Source organism: Scyliorhinus torazame, chromosome 8, assembly GCF_047496885.1.
Source record: "Scyliorhinus torazame isolate Kashiwa2021f chromosome 8, sScyTor2.1, whole genome shotgun sequence".
In the NCBI taxonomy this organism is placed as follows: domain Eukaryota; kingdom Metazoa; phylum Chordata; class Chondrichthyes; order Carcharhiniformes; family Scyliorhinidae; genus Scyliorhinus; species Scyliorhinus torazame.
In genome coordinates, this window is record NC_092714.1 from 160334468 (window position 1) to 160357684 (window position 23217).

Genomic DNA, 23217 nt, shown 5'->3' on the forward strand with positions numbered 1-23217 from the left:
CTACCTTCCATTCGACAATACCCCCTGAAATCTCAAGCTGCTCCATCAATAGATAAATTAATTCAAGAGCTGTTGAAACAGGGTATTTTGGTCCCTTGCCAATCAGAATGTAACACCCCCATACTTGCTGTGCCTAAACCAGCCAAACCAGACCAGTACCGATTAGTACAGGATTTACGTTCAATCAATGCCATCGCATAGCCGTTACATGCTCTCACCCTCCAACAGGATATTACGGTGTATAGCTCCCACTCGGTCATCACACTACTGAGGCAACTGCAGACTCAGCATCATACCGCAGCTCGTCAGAATAGGTATGAGATATACCTTTTGAACAATCCACGTCTGACATTTAACCACTGTACCACTATCAATCCAGCCTGTTTTCTTAGTGGTCCCCCTGTCCATGAAGACGCACCTGGCCACGACTGTTTAGCCTTGATTCAGGAAACTACCACAATAAGGGGCGATTTGAGTGACATTTCGTCAGAACAACCTGACATGATTATGTGTGGTCAAATATCCCACCGGGGTTTAGTTAATGACCTACTGCAGGCCCTCCTTATGCCCGCGCAGATTTCCGTTATTAAATGCGCTGCCCACACGAATGGTACAACCCCAGTTGACGTTGGTAATGAACGAGCAGATTCTGCAGCGCGAACAGCCGCGCAAATTCAGCAAGTGATGGTGCCTAAAATGTTAAGTCAGACTAAACGATCTACTATAAATATGTCTGCTGCTGACAAGTCAATGCCAACCATCCAAGACGTCATAAGATTACAGGAGGACGCTCCTGAGAGTGATAAACAAATGTGGAAACGGTTAGGTTGTACATATGATTCTGTTTCCTCTTTATGGACCACGCCTACACATCAGACTTGTATGTCTGTTGTGCTGGCTTTATGGGTCATTGAACACATGTAAATTCGATTTTGGATGTGTTAAGAGTGGTGCAATAAAGGTAAAATCAGGCTGTCAGAAGAGCGTAGGAAGAGGCTATGAGAAAGTGAAAGGGACTAGAGAGAGGATGGGGCGTATGAGAAGGGAAGTGCAGCTAGAACGTAGGTTACCGGGAGATACACTTAAGTTAGTTAAAGGCCAAACTGAGGAAAACCCGGGTAGTAAACCTTGGGAGCCCTCGGGGCAATAACCAAGGAGTTGTCTCAGCTACGGTTGTTTGCAATGCAGAACCGGTATGCTCTTGACTATCTTCTGGCCCGTGAGGGTGGGGTATGCGCCATAGTGCAGGGCAAGTGTACCATGGGAGTTCAAGACTTGACCGCTAACATCACTAAATTTATGGATCACATACGGGATCACTTGGACGGGATGCAGGATCCTGGCTTTTGGGGTAACTGGGGATTTGGAGGATGGAAGGACTGGTTGATAAATATGGCCATGTATCTAGTGGTAGCTATCGGCTGCATCTTTGTGGGCCTGGCCATCCTTAAATGTGTGATGGGTAGAATGCGGGGTGCACTGGATCACATCAAAGCCCCCAAAAATGTAACTGTTAAAATCCATGAGGGTGAAGCAGATGAGGGCGGGCTAAGCCAGGAATTGGAAATGCAGCGACGGATCTTTTTAGATGGGGAACCGTAGCTATGGATTGGATAGTCCGGTTATCATGGAATGATAAAAGGAGGGAATGACGAATGTGAGATAAAATAGTTACTTTAGAGATATTAGTTAATGTAATGTAGAAATAAGCCACTTTGATTCTGGTTAGTTCAGAGACAAAGGATGTTAGACCGCATGGGGAAAGCAGGAAGAGGTGTGTCTACGAGAGTGATGCTGGATTGATAGGGGCCAGAGGAAGGGATTGGAAGTGAGCCAATCAGAATAGATCAAACAGGTCAGGAGGGATATAGGCTGACCTATGGGCGTCGAGTATGTGAAACTTGATACCATTTGAATTGATTTGCAGAGATCCCTTTGTCTCTTTGTTCATTCGCTTTCTGGGATGTAGGAGACTGGATGTCTCTTATGTTTCTGTGAAATGAATCAAGCTTGCAAGCTGAATAAAATAACTAATGTTATACCTGCAAATCCATCTCGACTTTTATTGAGGCCAGACTGCCGGATAAAGAAATTTGGGATTCAACACAAACTGCACACAGACAGTTACCAAGGTTGGAATTTAACCCGGATCCCTGGAGCTGTGAGGCAGCAGTGCTAACCATTGTACCACCATGCTGCCCCCTAATCCAGTCAAATCAAATCCAGAATCCAGAATTCAAAAACGATCCAATCCTGAATACATAATCCTAAACTAATCTAATCCCAAAAACACAATTGCAAAATAATTTAATCCCAAAGAAACAATCCCAAGTAATCAAATCCCAAATACGCAATCCTGAATCAATCTAATCCCGAATGCACAATCCCAAACCAATCTAATCCTTAAAATACAATCCAAAATCAATCTAATCCCAAATACATAATCCCGGAACAATCTAATCCCAATCTAACCAGCATGTGGCACAGTGATTAGCATTGCTGCCTCACAGCGCCAGGGATCCATACTCAATTCCGGCTTTAGGTGACTGTGGAGCTTGCACGTTCTCCCCGTGTCTGTTTGAGTTTTCTCCGGGTGATCTGGTTTCCTCCCATAGTCCAAAGATGTTGCAGGGTAGGTAGATTGGCCATGCTAAATTGCCCTTAGTGTCCAAAGGAGAGGGCAGCACAGTAGCACAGTGGTTAGCATAGTTGCTTCACAGCGCCAGGGACCCGGGTTCGATTCTTGCTTGGGTCACTGTCTGCATATTCTCCCCGTGTCTGTGTGGTTTTCCTGTGGGTGCTCTGGTTTCCTCCCACAAGTCCTGAAAGACTTGCTGTTCGGTAATTTGGACATTCTGAATTCTCCCCCAGTGTACCCAAACAGACGCTGGAATGTGGCGACTAGGGGATTTTCACAGTAACTTCATTGTAGTGTTGATGTAATCCTACTTATGACACAAATATATTTTACTTAAAAAAATTATTAAATGTTGGGTGGGGTTGCGGGGATGGAGCAGGTAAATTGGCCTGGGTGGGGTGCTCTTTCAGAGAGTTGGTGCAGACTTAATAGGCCAAATGGCCTGATTCTGCACTGTAAGGATTCTATGATACTATGAAATAAACAATCCCAAACCAATTTAATCCTGAACACGCAAACTCAAATCAATCTAATCCCAAATACACAATCTCGGACCAATCTAATGCAGAGTACACGAGCATAATTCAATCTAATCCCGAATACACAATCCTGGACCAAAGTAATACTGAACACGCAATCACAAACTAAATTAGTCCCAAATACACAATTCCAAACCAATCTAATCCTAAATACACAATTCCAAACCAATCCTATCCCAAAAACACAATCCCAAACCAATTTAATTCCAATACGTAATCCCAAACCGATTTTGTCCCCAATACACAATTCCAAACCAATCTAATGTGAATACTTAATCCTGGGTCATCCTAATCCCGAGGATAATCGGCTTCTCCTTCCCCTTTCTCAGTTTCCCTTCCTTGTTCAGTTGGTGATTTGCCTTTTGCCCTCATTGTGTTCTCATTCACCTTTATCAGCCTCTCTATCTATGACTCAATGACTCTTACCTTTCCCCAGTTCTGCATTACTGTTCCTAGGTTCCCTTCACCTCTCCCTTTTCCTCTTTTCCCTGCCCCTTTGACTTCTTCGGTTCCTTTTTGCATTCCCCAGGGACCCAACAATTCTGAATGCAGCTCTGTGAAGTGCTTCTGTGTTTATAATCAGAATGAATTTCACTCAATATTGAATCAACTCTATTAGCTGTCGTTGAACAACTTACCGGCTACAATTTGAATATCTTCCATGTTTTTGCCATACACACAGTGAGCAGCAGTGACAACCCAGTGAGGACTGAGTAACACAGCACCACAATCCATTTCCTGCTTGTAATTCAGCAGAACCTGCAAATAAAAATATAGACCCAATGGAGTTGGATATTGTGTAAAGCTCAAAGTAATGTAAATTAGAAAACAAAGCAAGTGACAGTTAGGATCGGGTGCCGATCACAAAAGGAGAAATGGAAATCTGCTTCAATTGGTCAACATTAATCAATCACAAAAAACATACAACTCCACGAGAAGATCCAAGGAAATTCACAGTGACTCAATTAGCAGATCAAACAGCTTTAGAACTCTATATTATATCACATTGTTCCAGAAGGAAATAGACCATTCAATCCAATAATTCTATGTTTGTGTTTTTCCCAATATTTTCCCTATATCACCCAGTCTAATCCCAATCTCCCCCTCACTCCCTACACCCTTTCATATCCTACCCAGTTTAACACACTCACCCTCATTCCCTGCATCCTTTAATATCCCACATAGTCTAATCCTAATCTCCCCCTCACTCCCCACATCCTTCAATATCCTCCCCAGTTTAACAATTATGGGTGACACAATGGCACAGTGGTTAGCACTGCTGCTTCACAGTACCAGGGACCCAGGTTCAATTCCTGCCTTATAAGAACATTAAAAACATAAGAAATAGGAGCAGGAGTAGGCTATCTGGCCCTTCGAGCCTGCTCCGCCATTCATTGAGATCATGGCTGATCATCTATGGACTCAGCTCCACTTTCTGACCAACTATCTATCTTTATCTTGAAAACATTTAATGGAGGAGCCTCAACTGCTTCACTGGGCAGGGAGTTCCATAGATTCACAACCCTTTGGGTGAAGACGTTCCTCCTAAACTCAGTCCTAAATCTACTTCCCCTTATTTTGAGGCTATGACCCCGAGTCACCCCCTATTCACCCGCCAGTGGAAACAACTTGCCCACATCTATCCTATCTAGTCCCTTCGTAATTTTATATGTTTCTATAAGATCCCACTCCTCTACCTTTGGGAAAAGATGTAGACTATCTACCTGATCTATGCCCCTCATTATTTTATAGACCGCTATAAAATCACCGCTAAGCCTCCTACGCTCCAGGGAAAAAGTCCCAGTCTATCCAGCCTCTCATATAGAACATAGAACATAGAATGATACAGCGCAGTACAGGCCCTTCGGCTCACGATGTTGCACCGAAACAAAAGCCATCTAACCTACACTATGCCATTATCATCCATATGTTTATCCAATAAACTTTTAAATGCCCTCAATGTTGGCGAGATCACTACTGTAGCAGGTAGGGCATTCCAGGGCCGCACTACTCATTGCGTAAAGAACCTACCTCTGACCTCTGTCCTATATCTATTACCCCTCAGTTTAAAGCTATGTCCCCTCGTGCCAGCCATTTCCATCCGCGGGAGAAGGCGCTCACTGTCCACCCTATCCACCCTGATCATTTTGTATGCCTCTATTAAGTCTCCTCTCAACCTTCTCTCCAACGAAAACAACCTCAAGTCCATCAGCCTTTCCTCATAAGATTTTCCCTCCATACCAGGCAACATCCTGGTAAATCTCCTCTGCACCCGCTCCAAAGCCTCCACGTCCTTCCTCTAATGCGGTGACCAGAACTGTACGCAATACTCCAAATGCGGCCGTACCAGAGTTCTGTACAGCTGCAACATGACCTCCTGACTCCGGAACTCAATCCCTCTACCAATAAAGGCCAACACGCCATAGGCCTTCTTCACAACCCTATCAACCTGGGTGGCAACTTTCATGGATCTATGTACATGGACACCTAGATCCCTCTGCTCATCCACACTTCCAAGAACTTTACCATTAGCCAAATATTCCGCATTGCTGTTATTCCTTCCAAAGTGAATCACCTCACACTTCTCTACATTAAACTCCATTTGCCACCTCTCAGCCCAGCTCTGCAGCTTATCTATATCCCTCTGTAACCTGCTACATCCTTCCACACTATCGACAACACCACCGACTTTAGTATCGTCTGCAAATTTACTCACCCACCCTTCTGCGCCTTCCTCTAGGTCATTGATAAAAATGACAAACAGCAACGGCCCCAGAACAGATCCTTGTGGTACTCCACTTGTAACTGAACTCCATTCTGAACATTTCCCATCAACCACCACCCTCTGTCTTCTTTCAGCTAGCCAATTTCTGATCCACATCTCTAAATCACCCTCAATCCCCAGCCTCCGTATTTTCTGCAATAGCCTACCGTGGGGAACCTTATCAAACGCTTTGCTGAAATCCATATACACCACATCAACTGCTCTACCCTCGTCTACCTGTTCAGTCACCTTCTCAAAGAACTCAATAAGGTTTGTGAGGCATGACCTACCCTTCACAAAGCCATGCTGACTATCCCTGATCATATTATTCCTATCTAGATGATTATAAATCTTGTCTCTTATAATCCCCTCCAAGACTTTACCCACTACAGACGTGAGGCTCACCGGTCTATAGTTGCCGGGGTTGTCTCTGCTCCCCTTTTTGAACAAAGGGACCACATTTGCTATCCTCCAGTCCTCTGGCACTATTCCTGTAGCCAATGATGACATAAAAATCAAAGCCAAAGGTCCAGCAATCTCTTCCCTGGCCTCCCAGAGAATCCTAGGATAAATCCCATCAGGACCCGGGGACTTATCTATTTTCAGCCTGTCCAGAATTGCCAACACCTCTTCCCTACGTACCTCAATGCCATCTATTCTATTAGCCTGGGTCTCAGCATTCTCCTCCACAACATTATCTTTTTCCTGAGTGAATACTGACGAAATATATTCATTTAGTATCTCGCCTATATCTTCTGACTCCACACACAACTTCCCATCCCTGTCCTTGACTGGTCCTACTCTTTCCCTAGTCATTCGCTTATTCCTGACATACCTATAGAAAGCTTTTGGGTTTTCCTTGATCCTATCTGCCAAATACTTCTCATGGCCCCTCCTTGCTCGTCTTAGCTCTCTCTTTAGATCCTTCCTCGCTACCTTGTAATTATCCATCGCCCCAACTGAAACTTCACACCTCATCTTCACATAGGCGTCCGTCTTCCTCTTAACAAGAGATTCCACTTCTTTGGTAAACCACGGTTCCCTCGCTCGACGCCTTCCTCCCTGCCTGACAGGTACATACTTATCAAGAACACGCAGTAGCTGATCCTTGAACAAGCTCCACTTATCCAGTGTGCCCAAAACTTGCAGCCTACTTCTCCACCTTATCCCCCCCAAGTCACGTCTAATGGCATCATAATTGCCCTTCCCCAGCTATAACTCTTGCCCTGCGGTGTATACTTATCCCTTTCCATCATTAACGTAAACGTCACCGAATTGTGGTCACTGTCCCCAAAGTGCTCTCCTACCTCCAAATCCAACACCTGGCCTGGTTCATTACCCAAAACCAAATACAACGTGGCCTCGCCTCTTGTTGGCCTGTCAACATATTGTGTCAGGAAACCCAGGTACCAACCCATGCTGCCAGTTCCCCTACCTTATTTCGTATACTCCTGGCATTGAAGTAGACACACTACAAACCACCTGCCTGAACACTGGCCCCCTCCTGCGACGTCAATTCTGTGCTCCTGACCTCTATACTCTCATTCTCCCTTACCCTAAAACTACAATCCAGGTTCCCATGCCCCTGCTGCATTAGTTTAAACCCCCCCAAAGAGCACTAACAAATCTCCCCCCCAGGATATTTGTGCCCCTCAGGTTCAGATGTAGACCATCCTGTCTGTAGAGGTCCCACCTTCCCCAGAAAGAGCCCCAGTTATCTAGAAATCTGAATCCCTCCCGCCTGCACCATCCCTGTAGCCACGTGTTTAATTGCTCTCTCTCCCTATTCCTCATCTCACTATCACGTGGCACGGGCAACAACCCAGAGATAACAACTCTGTTTGTTCTAGTTCTGAGCTTCCATCCTAGCTCCCTGAAAGCCTGCCTGACATCCTTGTCCCCTTTCCTACCTATGTCGTTAGTGTCATGATATTCAAACACATACATCATGATGGACACACTAACAGGCAAATCAGAGTACACAACACCACAACCAATCACAGACAAGAACACCAACCACATAAAAAGCACGAGCACGACACCTGGGGTTCAGTTGGTCTGGGGAGAAGGGAACAAGAAAGAGCTGTTGAAACACCACAAGCAGGGAGCCCCCCACGTGCAGAGTGCAAAGACCAAACTGTAAATAGTGAGTTTAAATAAAGAAGCGTTGTACCATATACAACTGTGTTGGCTCATCTGTGTGTCAGAACACCCAACACCACATGGTACAGGAGTGGATCGATACCTGCCTACCAACCTGCCATTCTGGACATGGACCACACCGGCAAACCGCAGCCGATGCAAGTCACGGGGAACCTAGGCACCAACTGGAAGCTCTACAGGCAGCGATTTGACCTGTACATCCGTGCCACCGAAAAACAGAATGTCTCGGATGACTCGAAGATTGCAATGCTCCTCTTCTACGCAGGCCCGCACGCAACCGATGTTTTTAACTCACTGGTGTTCGAAGAAGGCGAAAACCAGGCCAAATATGACACGGTCATCCTCAAACTGGACCAGCACTTTCAAGTTGAAGTAAATGAAAGTTTTGAAAGATACATCTTTCAGCAACGCCTGCAAGGTAAGGAGGAGCTTTTTCAACCCTTTTTGACGCACCTCCGGATTCTAGCGCAGTCCTGCGGTTACGGCACCACTACAGAGTCCATGATCAGGGACCAGATTGTTTTTGGCGTTGCCTCTAGTGGCCTACGCCAGCAGCTTCTTAAAATGAAAAGCCTCACCTTAGCGTCTGCTGTGGAAGCCTGTGTCCTCCACGAAAATGCTACCTGCCGTTTTGCCCGATTTCAGGCGTCCGAGCTGGCACGGAGGGGGTCCCCAGCCATCGAATCGGCAAGCCAGGCCGCCCACGACGTCGAACGCATCCAGGCCGTCGATTACCTCCCGACCCACGGCCCGGACGACAGCGGCCGCTTCCCGCGCTTTTCGCGGTCTCCCGCGCAGGTGCGCGCCAAAAATAACGGCCACAACGAGGGACGCACTGCGCAGGCGCGCCCACCGCAAGATCGCACTGTGCATGCGCAGTGGCGCAACGAACGCCGTGACGTCATGACGTGCAGCAATTGTGGAGGTCTACGCTTAAAAGGGCAATGTCCTGCAAAAAACCGACAGTGCCACAGATGTGCCATGATGGGCCACTACGCAGCCCGCTGTCGTGCGCCTCAACCCATGGATCCGGCGCATCCTCGACAACCTCGCACACGAGTCAGGACCGTCCAGCCCACGCATCAAGACTTCCAGTTAAGTGATGCAGATGACCAGGATGCATTCCGAGTCTCCGTCATTGATGTCAACAAGGTCAATGCCATCAATCCAGCCGATGAGTGGTGTGCCACCCTGACGGTCAACCGATCGCGCGTCGCCTTCCGTCTGGACACCGGCGCATCCGCCAACCTGATTGCTTACTCTGCAGTCCAGGCCATGAAGGTCAAACCACCCATCACACCATCCCGGCTTAAGATGGTTGACTATAACGGGAACGTTATCCCGTCCATAGGATCTTGCCAGCTACAGGTGACTCACAAGAGGTACACGGCCACACTCCCCTTCGAAGTTGTTGGCCCATCAAAGGACTCGTTACTGGGCGCACAAGCGTGTAAGGTCCTTCACCTGGTACAGCGTATTATGTCTCTCTCTCCAGATGAGATATCCGACTTCCCGGATGCTGAGTTCCACGCAAATCTCCATTCCCTCCTCGCTCACAACCAGGAGGTTTTTGAAGGCATGGGGACATTGCCACACACGTACAAAATTCGACTCAGACCGGACGCCATCCCTGTCGTTCACGCACCTCGCAGGGTTCCTGCGCCTCTCAAAGACCGCCTCAAGGCACAACTGCAGATTCTTCAGGACCAAGGGGTCCTATCCAAGGTCACGGAGCCCACGCCATGGGTCAGCTCCATGGTCTGTGTAAAGAAGCCCTCTGGCGAGCTCCGTATATGTATAGATCCAAAAGATCTGAACAACAACATCATGCGGGAACACTATCCCATCCCGAAACGAGAAGACCTCACCAGCGAGATGGCGCGAGCCAAGATATTCACTAAATTGGGTGCGTCCAAAGGATTCTGGCAGATCCAACTGGACCCGGCCAGCCGGAGACTATGCACATTCAACACCCCTTTTGGCAGATTCTGCTACAACCGGATGCCATTCGGCATCATTTCGGCATCTGAAGTATTCCACCGCATTATGGAGCAGATGATGGAAGGCATCGAAGGGGTACGTGTATATGTGGACGATATCATCATTTGGTCCACCACTCCGCAGGAACACATGCATCGTCTACGACGTGTCTTTACCCGCATCCGACAAAATGGCCTGCGTCTCAACCGTGCGAAGTGTGCTTTCGGCCAGACGGAGCTGAAATTCCTCGGGGACCACATCTCAAGGTCCGGGGTCCGTCCCGATGCAGACAAGGTTAGCGCCATCACAGCCATGCCACGACCGGCTGACAAGAAGGCTGTCTTAAGATTCCTGGGCATGGTCAACTTCCTTGGGAAGTTTATTCCCAACCTGGCTTCTCATACAACAAATATGCGCCATCTTGTAAAAAAATCGACGGAATTCAACTGGCACCAATCGCATCAGCGGGAATGGGAGGAGCTCAAGCACAAACTGGTCACGGCACCAGTGCTGGCCTTCTTTGACACGACTCGCCCCACAAAGATATCAACAGACGCCAGCCAATCTGGTATTGGAGCGGTACTCCTGCAAAAAGACAGCACGTCATCATGAGCCCCGGTTGCGTATGCCTCACGAGCCATGACCCCTACCGAACAGCGCTACGCGCAAATCGAAAAAGAATGCCTGGGCTTGTTAACTGGACTGGACAAGTTCCACGACTATGTGTATGGCCTGCCACGATTCACGGTCGAAACTGACCACCGCCCCCTGGTCAACATCATTAACAAAGACCTGAACGACATGACTCCTCGCCTCCAGCGCATCTTACTTAAACTCAGGAGGTACGATTTTGAACTGATCTACACTCCGGGGAACGAACTCATCGTGGCGGACACTCTTTCCCGAGCAGTGAGCACACCACCAGATGCAGAGGGGTTCGGGCGCCAAATTGAGGCACACGTGACTCTGACAACAGCAAATCTGCCAGCTGATGATCCTAGTCTGGCCCACATACGCGCAGAGACGGCGACTGACCCCCTTCTGCAGCGAGTGATGCGCCACATGACGGAAGGGTGGCTAAAAGGGCAGTGCCCCCAGTTTTATAATGTGCGGGATGATCTCACCAATATAGACGGGGTCCTTATGAAATCGCACAGAATCGTCATTCCACACAGCGTGCGCCAGATGATTCTTCATCAACTACACGAAGGCCACTTGGGCGTCGAAAAATGCAGACGAAGGGCCCGGGAGGCGGTATATTGGCCGGGTATTAATGAAGACATAGCCAACATGGTGCTCAACTGCACAACCTGTCAGAGGTTTCAGCCGGCGCAACCTCCGGAAACACTTCTACCACACGAGATGGTGACGTCCCCCTGGGCGAAGGTGGGTGTTGACCTATTTCACGCGCTCGGCAGAGATTACATTGTTATTATAGACTACTTCTCAAACTACCCGGAAGTCATGCCTCTCCATGATCTGACGTCGTCCGCAGTCATTGGGGCCTGCAAGGAAACGTTTGCTCGCCATGGCATTCCAAGGACTGTCATGTCAGACAATGGACCTTGTTTTGCCAGCCGTGAATGGTCGTCCTTTGCCGCAGCATATGGTTTCACTCATGTGACATCCAGCCCTCTGCATCCACAATCGAACGGGAAGGCTGAAAAGGGTGTCCACATCGCAAAGCGGCTCCTGTGCAAGGCGGCTGATGCCGGATCGGACTTTAACCTTGCCTTGTTGGCCTATCGATCGGCCCCGTTATCCACGGGCCTCTCGCCAGCGCAGCTACTAATGGGTCGCTCCCTCAGGACGACGGTACCTTCCGTCCTGGCACCGACAACAGACCATGAGGCGGTTCTTCGGAACATGCAACTGCAGCGTGATCGCCAGAAAGGTCGGTACGACACACGAGCGACGGACCTGCCCCCCCTGTCCTCCGGAGACAAAGTACGCGTCCATCAACCGTATGGTGGCTGGTCAGCACCGGCCGAAGTCCTTCGACAAGTGGCTCCCCGCTCGTTCCTGGTTCGCATGCCGGATGGTTCCGTGCGTCGCCGCAATCGGTGCGCCCTTCGCCGACTTCCACGCTCACAGCCACACAGCACGCCAGATCCTCAACAGGCTTCCGAGGATGACTTTGTGGAGCTGCCGCACATCACGCCCTTTCCATCGCCACCCATGGCCATGCCTGCACAGCAGCCGGTGGTTCTTGATCCACCCTTGAGGCGGTCAACCCGAATTCGTCGCAAACCCATTAGACTGGACTTATAATACCGTTCATATGTTTAACAAGTTCCACGATTTTACATGATAACCTGTTGTTGTTTATCGTTCCAGATGTCGTCTGACTGGACAACTGTTCAAGTTTTTTTTTCTTCTTCTTCTCTCGTTCGCATTTCTGTTATGTTATGGTACAACTTGATTCATGTGACGCACCCGACATCGCCCCATGTACATAGTTCCGTCATAGGCACATGCTGCACACGACACACACACACTCTTAGATGCACTCACGTCACGATCATATTTATTACCACGTAGGCACATATCTTTGTAAAAAGGGGGGATGTCATGATATTCAAACACATACATCATGATGGACACACTAACAGGCAAATCAGAGTACACAACACCACAACCAATCACAGACAAGAACACCAACCACATAAAAAGCACGAGCACGACACCTGGGGTTCAGTTGGTCTGGGGAGAAGGGAACAAGAAAGAGCTGTTGAAACACCACAAGCAGGGAGCCCCCCACGTGCAGAGTGCAAAGACCAAACTGTAAATAGTGAGTTTAAATAAAGAAGCGTTGTACCATATACAACTGTGTTGGCTCATCTGTGTGTCAGAACACCCAACACCACAGTTAGTGCCAATATGGACCACGACTTGGGGCTGCTCCCCCTCCCCCCTAAGGACCCGGTTAACACAATCCGAGACATCACGTACCCTTGCACCTGGGAGGCAACATACCAAACGTGAGTCTCTCACGCTCCCACAAAATCTCCTATCTGTGCCCCTGACTATCGAGTCCCCAATTACTAATGCTCTGCTCCTCTCCCCCCTTCCCTTCTGAGCAACAGGGACAGACGCCGTGCCAGAGGCCCGTACCCCATGGCTTACCCCTGGTAAGTCCCCCCCCCACAAGTATCCAAAGCGGTATACTTGTTTCTCAGGGGAACGACCGCAGGGGATCCCTGCACTGACTGCTTCTTCCCAGTCCCTCTTACAGTTACCCATCTATGTCCAATCTTTGGTGTAACTAATTCCCTGAAGCTGCTATCTATGACCCCTTCTGCCTCCCGAATGATCCGAAGTTCTTCCAACTCCAGCTCCAGTTCCCTAACTCGGTCTTGGAGGAGCTGGAGATGGCAGCACTTCCTGCAGGTAAAATCAGCAGGGACACTAACTGCATCCCTCACCTCAAACATCCTGCAGGAGGAACATTGCACTCCCTTCCCTGCCATTCCTTTAACTTTCTACCAAGATCTGGCTAACAACTAAATTAAATTTTTGATAAAAAGTAATAATAATATAATAAAATATGGTACTTACCTCAGACCAATGGGTTTTATTATTAGGTTAGAGGAGGAGGGCGGGTGGGAGACACTACACGTGTAATGTCTCGGGTTTCCTCTCCACCAGAATTTATTGGTGAGGGTCTTCCCAGAAGTCCGCGGGTCGAACTTCCTGTTCCCGCCTTAAACACTAAAATTAAAAAAAAACAGCAAAGAGGGACCGAAACGGGACCAGGTAAGTGTTTACCGCTGAAATTGACTAGCCTGCTCCTGTGAAGGTCTCCCAGAAATCACTAACGCACCGCTCCCGCTGAAATCGACTGGCCTGCTCCTGCAAAGTCAAGTGTTTTTAAAGGAGAGACTTACCTCCCAGAAATCACTTGCGCACTGCTCCTGCTGAAATTGACTAGTCTGCTCCGCTCCCGCTGACATCTCCTTATAACTCAAACCATCAAGTCCTGGTAGCATCTTCGTAAACCTCTTTTGCACTCTTTCTAGTTTAACAATATCCTTCCTATTATAGGGTGGCCAGAACTGAACATAGTATTCCATGTGTGGTCTTACTAATGTCTTGTACAACTTCAACAAGACATCCCAACTCCTGTATTCAATATTCTGACCAATAAAACCTAGCATGCTGAATGTCTTCTTCACCACCCTGTCCACCTGCAACTCCCCCCTTCAAGGAGCTATGAACCTGTACTCCTCGATATCTTTGTTCTGTAACTCTCCCCAACTCCTTACCATTAACTGAATAGGTTCTGCCCTGATTTGATTTACCAAAATGCATCACCTCACATTATCCAAATTAAACTTCCTCCTCCTCTTCGCGCGGCCCCTGCTCACATGGCCGCAGGACATCTCGCAGAGCTGCGACCATCAACATGGTGGCCTGAATTGCTGGTTGAACCCCAAACGCCATTGTCTGCAGGGAGTGTTAGCATGTTGCCCAGCCAGGTTCCATGGGCTACACGGTGGCCCCGGTTGGTGCTTTGGGCTCCACCCACGAATGTCCCTCCCTCACCCCCGCACCCCTGCCCTGTTGGTATCCGGCACCTTCAGTGTCCCGGTCCTGGCACCCGTCCCTGCTGCCAGGGCTGGCACTGCCCTCACTGGAGACTGCCCTTGTGTGGCCCTGGGTGGACCATGGTGGGTGGCAGCCGGTAGGGCAGGGTGTTTGGGGGTGCTGAGGCAAGGGGTGGGGTGCTGGGGTGGGCACACCCATACAGCTGGTATCATTCTGCAGAACCAGAGGCCGAGGTGGGTGGTCAGTGGCTGCACAGAAAGAAGCCACCATTATCTCCCCTCTCAGCAGCCACCACGCCAGCTTCACGATTTTGAGATCGGGGGCTGGATTCTCCGGTCGCCGACGCAGAAATCGTGTTCGGCGACTGCCGGAGAATCCGAGTTCCCAACCAAATCGGGGAGGCGCCGCTGACTTGATGCTCCGCGCCCGACTGGCCAAGTTCCCGACGGCTTGGGTCTCTCATGGTCTTATCCGTCAGGAACTCGGCGTGGCAGCTGCAGACTCAGTCCAGCACCGCCACAGTCAGGGGAGGGCCGATCCGCAGGCAGTGGGGGACTTTATTAGTGTCTGGGGACACTGCGGGGGGGGGTGGTCTGGGGCACGCGAGCCGGCCAAAGGAGGGGAACTATTTAGCGGGCTAGGTCTGCAAGCGGCCTTCGCCATGTAGCACGGCGCGGCCGCTGTAGCCTGCAGCTGTAACACATGCGCGGCCACGGACCTGCCAATTCTCTGGGCTCCTAGTCCCCAGCAAAACCGGGAATCGGTGGCCGTTTTGCGCCACCGTTCCCACGCCGGCTTGGGGAGATAGCCCCAGAATCGGAGAATCCAGCCCCAGAAATGTTGGAGAATGCAAGATTTAGTGAGCGGGATGAATTGAGGGAGATCAATATTAGTCGCGAACTGGTGCTGGGGAAATTGATGGGATTGAAGGCAGATAAATCCCTCGGGCCTAATCATCTACATCCCAGAGTACTTAAGGAGGTGGCTATAGACATAGTGGATGCATTGGTGGTCATCTTTTGGGATTCTACAGACTCTGGAACAGTCCTTGCAGATTGGAGGGTAGCTAATGTCACTCAAATATTCAAAAAGGGAGGTAGAGAGAAAGCAGGGAATTATAGACCAGTAAGCCTAACATCGGTAGTGGGCAAAATTCTCAAATCCATTATCAAGGACTTTATAGCGGAGCATTTAGAAAGCAGTGGCAGAATCAGTCAGAGTCAGCATGGATTTATGAAGGGGAAATCATGCTTGACAAATCTATTGGAATTTTTCAAGGATGTAACTAGTGGATGTAACTAGTAGAGTTGACAAGGGGGAGCCAGTGGACGTGGTATATTTGGACTTTCAGAAGCATTTGACAAAGTCTCGCTAAATTAAGATTGCAAAATTAAAGCGCATGGGATTGGGGGAAGTGTACTGAGGTGGATAGAAAACTAGTTGGCAGCGAGGAAACAAAGAGTAGGGATTAACGGATCCTTTTCAAATTGACAGGCAGTGGGGTGCTGGGACGTCAGCTCTTCACAATATATATTAATGATTTGGATGAGGGAACAAAATGTAACATCTCAAAGTTTGCAGATGATACCAAGTTGGGTGGGAGGGTGAACTGTGACGAAGATGCAGAGATCGTGCAGCATGATCTGGACAGGTTGGGCGAGTGGGCAAATCAATGGCAGATGCTGTATAATTTGGATAAGTGTGAGGTTATTCACTTTGGAAGCAAAAACAAGAAGGCAGATTACTACCTGAATGGTTGTAATTTGGGAGAGGGGAGTGTGCAGCGGGACCTGGGTGTCCTTGTGCACCAGTCGCTGAAGGTAAGCATGCAGGTGCAGCAGGTGGTAATGGTATGTTGGCCTTCATTACGAGAGGTTTTGAGTATAGAAGCAGGGATATGTTGCTGCAATTGTACAGCTGGGTGAGGCCACACTTGGAGTAATGTGTGCAGTTATGATCTCCTTCTCTGAGGAAGGATGTTCTTGCTCTCGAGGGAGTGCAGCAAAGGTTTCCCAGACTGATTCCAGGGATGGCAGGGCTGTCATATGAGGAAAGATTGACTAGGTTGGGATTGTTCTTGTTGGAGTTCAGAAGAATGAGGGGGGATCTCATAGAGACTTATAAAATTCTAACAAGACTAGATATGGGAGATGCAGGGAGGATGTTCCTGATGGTGTGTGTGTCCAGAATCAGGGGTCACAGTCTGAGAGTTCAGGGTAGACCATTTAGGAGTTGAGGAGACATTTCTTCTCCCAAAGAGTGGTGAGCCTGTGGAATTCATTACCACAGGAAGTAGTTCAGGCTAAGACATTGAATACATTCAAGAGGCGGCTAGAAATGACACTTGAGGCGAATGGGATCAAGGGTTATGGGGAGAAAGCAGGATTAGGCTTTTGAGTTGGATGATCAGCCATGATCGTATCAAATGGCCTCCTCCTGCTTTTATCTCCTATTTTTCTATGTTTCTATGGTGCATCAGGAATCCCCGAAGGGGCAGACGGTCGGAGGGAAGACCGACCCCAGGACCTTAGCTGCCACCTAGATGGGTTTTGGGCTTCTGGAACAGATGTCCAATCGATTGTGGAGATGCAGTGCATAGCCAGGGACTGCATGAAGCGTTGTCGGCGAGCATCCAGCACCTGCAGGTGCAGTTGAAGGTGTCCAATCACGTGCAGCAGCAGGACTTGGTGCTGACCATCTGTGCTAAAGGCCAACACCGCATTGGTGGCATCCGAGGATGAGGCCTTGGGGGCGAAGTTCTTGGTCATGTGTCAAGATGTCCAAGGCCTGGGGCCATCTGTGCAGGCGATGGCTGAGGCCCAGGACAGGACTGCCCCTTCAGAGGCAGCCATGTACCAGAGCCATCTGGGCATTGCATAGGCGCTCATGAGCGTGGCCCAGTCACAGCGGGCCATGGCTGAGAGCATCAACAGCATTTCCCACGTGCTGGTTGACCCAGAGGGAGGTGGCCCAGTTCCAGAGGGAGATGGAGCAGTCACTGACTGATGTGGTACAGACCCAGAAGGTGGTGACACTGTCAATGGGTAATGTGACGCAGTCCCAGACGAAGGTGGTCCACTCCCTGTGCTCCATGACAGCAAGCATGCCGACCCTAGATGAGACGAGAGCGGGCCTCCAGGACTGGGAGCACCAGATGGTGGAGGAATCCCAAGGGTTAACTCCGCTCGCACCCTCGTCCAATGGAGTAGCCCGGGGTCCATCAGGCACTCCAAGGGAGGAGGAAGTGATGGGCCCATGCAGGTGACTACCACAGGGGAGGTGCTGGAACACTGCAGCGCCTTGGACTCCCTCCCCCCCCCGGTACATCACATGGATAGCAGGCAGAACATGGCGGCATCATGTCACCTGGTGTACCTGAGCAGCAGCCGGGCCCATCCAGGATCGTTCACCCCAGAAGACGGCCGCCAAAGGGGAACCAGCACATAGGGCGGAAACCGCAGCAGGCTGTCTTCACTCCTGATGTACGGTGTGGGGTTCTACCTAGGCGTTAGGTCAGTAAGGTCAGAAAAGTCGACTCAGTTTAGTTGGCACAGCTGCAGGGCACAATATAGTATTTGGGGCTAGGGCACAAACCTGTATATATTTATTCACATTAAACATCTGTGCAGGATGTTACAACCTGCCTCAATGCTTTGTCAGAATGGTGTGAGGGATGGGCTGGCCTGGGGTCAGGTCGGGGGGGGGGGGTGGGGGGCGGTTTGGGTGGCATTGTGGGTAGGCTTCACCTAGGGACTGCAATTCAGCCAGCGCTCATCGCTCTTGTGTCCCACACCCATCCCCAACTCCGCCACCCCAGGATTTTGTTGGAACCGTGTTGCTGGAATGACCAGCTCGCATGCAGGGATCACTCAGGTGGATGATGCAAAATGCTACCGTGGGCAGGGATCAGACGTTTTCGAAGGATGCGGAGCAACCAGAGGTCATTCCAGAAGGGGGTCTAATCATCCTCCAGCCCATGAGCCAAACCCGCTGTTACTGCCAATCCAGGGCCCGCATTCCATGGTGAGTCAGGTAGGAATGATGGAGGGAGTTGCAAGGAGAGCAGGGGGTGGCGCATGGAGGGTGTTCATCGGAGAGGATGGCCGTTGGGCGGGGCAGGGTGATATCCATGCTCCTGGCCTGTCCCCCTAGTTGGTTAACCCTGAGGCGATCATGCTCTGTCCATCCTCCCCCGCATCCTCCTCACCGGACGAGGACTGGCATTCATCCTCCTCCAGCACATCACTCCTCTGCTGCACGATGCTGTGCAGGACGCAGCAGGCCACCACTATGTGGGAGACCCTCCTAGTGCTGTACTGGAAGGGCACTCCAGAGTGGTCAAGGCACCTGAACGGCGTCATTGCAGTGGGTCCCCGGATTGGCAACATCACCACGGCCTCAGTGGATAACCCCTGTTGCCCAGGAGACAACCTCTCAGCAGCAGTGCATTTCAAGTGGTCAGGAACCATTGGGTGTGCCAGGATGAAGGCATCGTGCACACTGCCCGGGTATCGGGAACAGACGTGCATGATGCTCAGCTCATGGTCACACACCAGCTGCACGTTCATTTTTCAAAAATAAATTTAGAGCACCCAGTTCATTTTTTCCAATTATGGGGCCAATGCAACATCTTTGGGTTGTGGGGGTTAAACCCTTGCCAACACGGGGAGAATGTGCAAACTCCACACAGACAGTGACCCAGAGCCGGAATCGAACCTGAGACCTCGGCACCGTGTGGCAGCCATGCTAACCACTGCGCCACCGTGCTGACCCTAGCTGCACATTCATTGAGTGGAATCCATTTTGATTTGTGAAGATCAGCCTATATGAACATAAGAACTAGGAGCAGGAGTGGCCTCTCGAGCCTGCTCCGCCATTCAATGAGATCATGGCTGATCTTTTGTGGACTCAGCTCCACTTTCCGGCCCGAACACCATAACCCTTAATCCCTTTATTCTTCAAAAAACTATCTATCTTTATCTTAAAAACATTTAATGAAGGAGCCTCAACTGCTTCACTGGGCAAGGAATTCCATAGGTTCACAACCCTTTGGGTGAAGAACTTCTTCCTAAACTCAGTCCTAAATCCACTTCCCCTTATTTTGAGGCCATGCCCCCTAGTTCTGCTTTCACCCGCCAGTGGAAACAACCTGTCCGCATCTATCCTATCTATTCCCTTCATAATTTTATATGTTTCTATAAGATCCCCCCTCATCTTTCTAAATTCCAAAGAGTACAGTCCCAGTCTACTCAACCTCTCCTCATAATCCAACCCCTTCAGCTCTGGGATTACCCGAGTGAATCTCCTCTGCACACCCTCCAGTGCCAGTACGTCCTTTCTCAGGTAAGGAGACCAAAACGGAACACATTGCTCCAGGTGTGGCCTCACTAACACCTTATACAATTGCAGCATAACCTCCCTAGTCTTAAACTCCATCCCTCTAGCAATTAAGGACAAATTTCCATTCGCCTTCTTAGTCACCTGTTGCACCTGAAACCAACTTTTTGCGACTCATGAACTAGCACACCCAGGTCTCTCTGCACAGTGTAGCCACCTAAAATGGCTGATTCCCTATTAATTTGGCCAAAACCCGATTTAAAACGGCGAACCAAAAAGGCTGATGGGAAAAGCAGCCAACAGGACACAAACGGATAGCTGCAGACAGAATAACGTATTCGGCTCTGGGGAAGTCGGCCCAGATCGATACTCAAGACTATTAGCAGCACATCAACCCAGACATCTGCAGTTTAATCGGCTACCCCGGGAACAATTGCAACATATTAGAAATTTGAATAGAACCCAATCGGAAACAATAACAACAAAAAACCCACAAGTGTTCAAGCGGTTCTGGTTAATAATTCACAATTCGGAAGTGTGTGTTTGCATGCGTAACTAACAGGGTTGTAAGGTAAAACTGATAGATTTTTGTTGCGTCAAAACTGTCGGAAGTCGGTATTTTCGGAAATTAGCGCGAGCCGTACCCGCATGTACGACACCACCTTAGCCCCCTGTTCCAAATTTGAACGTAGTGAGCAGATAAGAGAGATGGCCATGCAGACAATGCAGGCAATGCAACGCCTCATGAACCCCGAAGAATTTGCGGTCGCACCGATCAGCAGCATTAAAGTGGGACAGTGTCCCATTTGGGAAGTGGAAATTCGCAAATTTCTGCAGGGCAAAGGATGGCCCGTGTGGAGCGGTTTCTGTAATAATGACAACTCAGGTCCCGGAAGTATAGGGCATACTTGGTGGGAGAACATAAGTGAAATTCATAAGAAAAGCTTAGCGAAAGCGCGCAAGCCGATGGCAATCGTGTCCTGCATGGCACAATTGCGAGGCACAGAGGAGGTCGTCAGGACGCTCTGAAAAGAAGTAGAAGGCATACATCGTATGAGTAAAATCGATGTATGCGAGATGGAAAAAGAGAACCTGGAATTGAAAAGGCAGTTAGAAGCCAAGGACGAAGAGGTGGCTGACGCCAAACGGGGTCACCAGTCTTGTCTGGCGCATTTAAGCAGTTTTCAATCCCAGTATGAGAAGGTTTATCAGGACACGCAGCGTGCCGTCCTGGTTAAGAAAGAGACAGAGAAGCAGGTGGAGACGCTACAGAAGCAATGTAGTGATCTCAAGGCAGCCTTGAGAGCGCTCCATGCTGCAACCACGGAACAAATTAGAGTACCTTAGACCATGCGAAGTGCCGAAAGCAAATTGCAGCCCTGCAATCAATGCTTTCTGTCCAAAAGGGATTCCAAGACACCTTTGGGGAAAGTTTAGAACAGGAAGACGGCCCTGATTGGGAAGAACTGCAAGAGACAGCGCAGAGATATGTTCAGGGAACATGTGCGCAGGGAAAGCCCCAAAGGAGGAAAGCACCTCCACCTCCCACACAGCAGGTAATACAGGCTCCCATGAACCCTGTAACAACCCAACGCACCGCCACAGCAGACGAGGCGGAGGTCTCGTGCCCATTTGTCCGCAGACAATATGGCCAAATGGACCCGCACCCTTATCTCCCATGCCACGGAAGCAGGACAGAATGTAGTAATTATGACCCCTCGGAGGAGGCTCATAATGAGAAGTGGGTGGTCAAAAGATTGTCCCGCGTTTGGGAACAAGCGGCTCACAGTAAACCCGCAGCTAGAACCCCCGAGGAAAAACAAGCCGCCGCAGATGTGCAGGCAGTAAGAACTACTCTTCACAACCCCGTCTGGGTAAACGAGGGAAAGAGCAGCCCCCCAGCAAAACCGCAAGAATGCTACAATTGCGGACAATTGGGACATTTTGCCAAAGAATCCAAGGCCACTAAAAAACCACAGAGAGCCCAACAGACAGGCACTCTCAATAAGAAAAAGGCAGAGCCCATACATAGCGTTAGCGCCCAGTCCGATCAGACAGACTTGACCGGAACGGACTGACAGTGTACAGGCTCCCCCAGCTGGGTCTGCGATACCCTTTGGGATATGTCAGGATGACCCGTGGTCGCGGCAAAGGTTAGGGGACAGCCGATCGAGCTTCTCTGGGACACAGGAGGGTCCCGCACAACCTTAAATTCCTCCACCCTTGGTAAGGACTCGTGGCCCACTACAGCCACTATCAACCTCAGCGGCTTCACAGGCCACTCACAACCCCTGTACCCATCCAAATCGGAACCATTACTACAAAACACCCCGTAGTGTTAGTCGACCTGCCCCCAACAGCGGAGCACATTTTGGGGATTGACTTCATGAATTCTCACCACCTCTCTTTCGATCCAGTCAACCAGTGTGTCTGGAAGATGGCGAAATCCGCTAGAGCCCCCGCAACGCTCAATATAGGGGATTATATGAACAAAATTAGCGCAGTAGGTGTTGGGATAAAGGAATCGCATTTGTATTGTTTGCAATCAGGGATGCACCTAATGAGTCTACCAAATTTAGTCCTTTTGAACAAATTTTTGGTCATGAGGTAAGAGGACCACTTAAATTGATTGAGGAAAAATTGGTGAGTGAGAAATCGGAAATTACACTATTGGATTACGTGTCAAATTTTAGGGAACGATTAAATCGCGCAGGTGAATTGGCTAGACAACATTTTAAAGTTGCATAAAATGTGATGACACGGGTAGTGGACAAGAAATCCAAAGTTTGTAGTTTTGCCAGTGGGGATAAAGTTTTAGTGTTGTTACCAGTGGTAGGTGAGCAAGGTTTTGTGGACCGTATCAGATTGAAAGGAAATTAAGTGAGGTGAATTATGTGGTAAAAACACCAGATAGAAGGAAGACTCACCGAGTGTGTCATGTGAATATGCTTCAAAGGTACTTTGAAAGGGAAGGAGAGAAAAAGGAGGTTTTAATGATTCTAACTCAAATCCAGATAATTGTGAATTTGACATACCTCATATTAAATTGCAAAATGAGGATGTTCTTACTAATTGGGATGAATTGTTAAGTTATGTTCCAGAGGAAAAACAAACTGAGCTGAAAGAGTTATTGATATCACATGGGCACTTTAAATTGGGAAGTACTAAAATGGATATACATGATGTAGATGTGGGAAATGCTGTTCCGATCAAACAACATCCAGATCGACTTAACCCTTTAAAATTGG

The 23217-nt window shown here is 49.2% G+C and overlaps 1 protein-coding gene across 1 annotated transcript in view; it reads right to left on the reverse strand.

The window, feature by feature from the left end:
- The window catches only part of LOC140428230 (coagulation factor VII-like), a 187516-nt gene that overhangs the window by 35437 nt on the left and 128862 nt on the right, over positions 1-23217 (reverse strand). Inside the window, 1 exon segment of the mRNA XM_072514477.1 lies at positions 3816-3936. Coding sequence (XP_072370578.1) covers positions 3816-3936 — 121 coding nt within the window.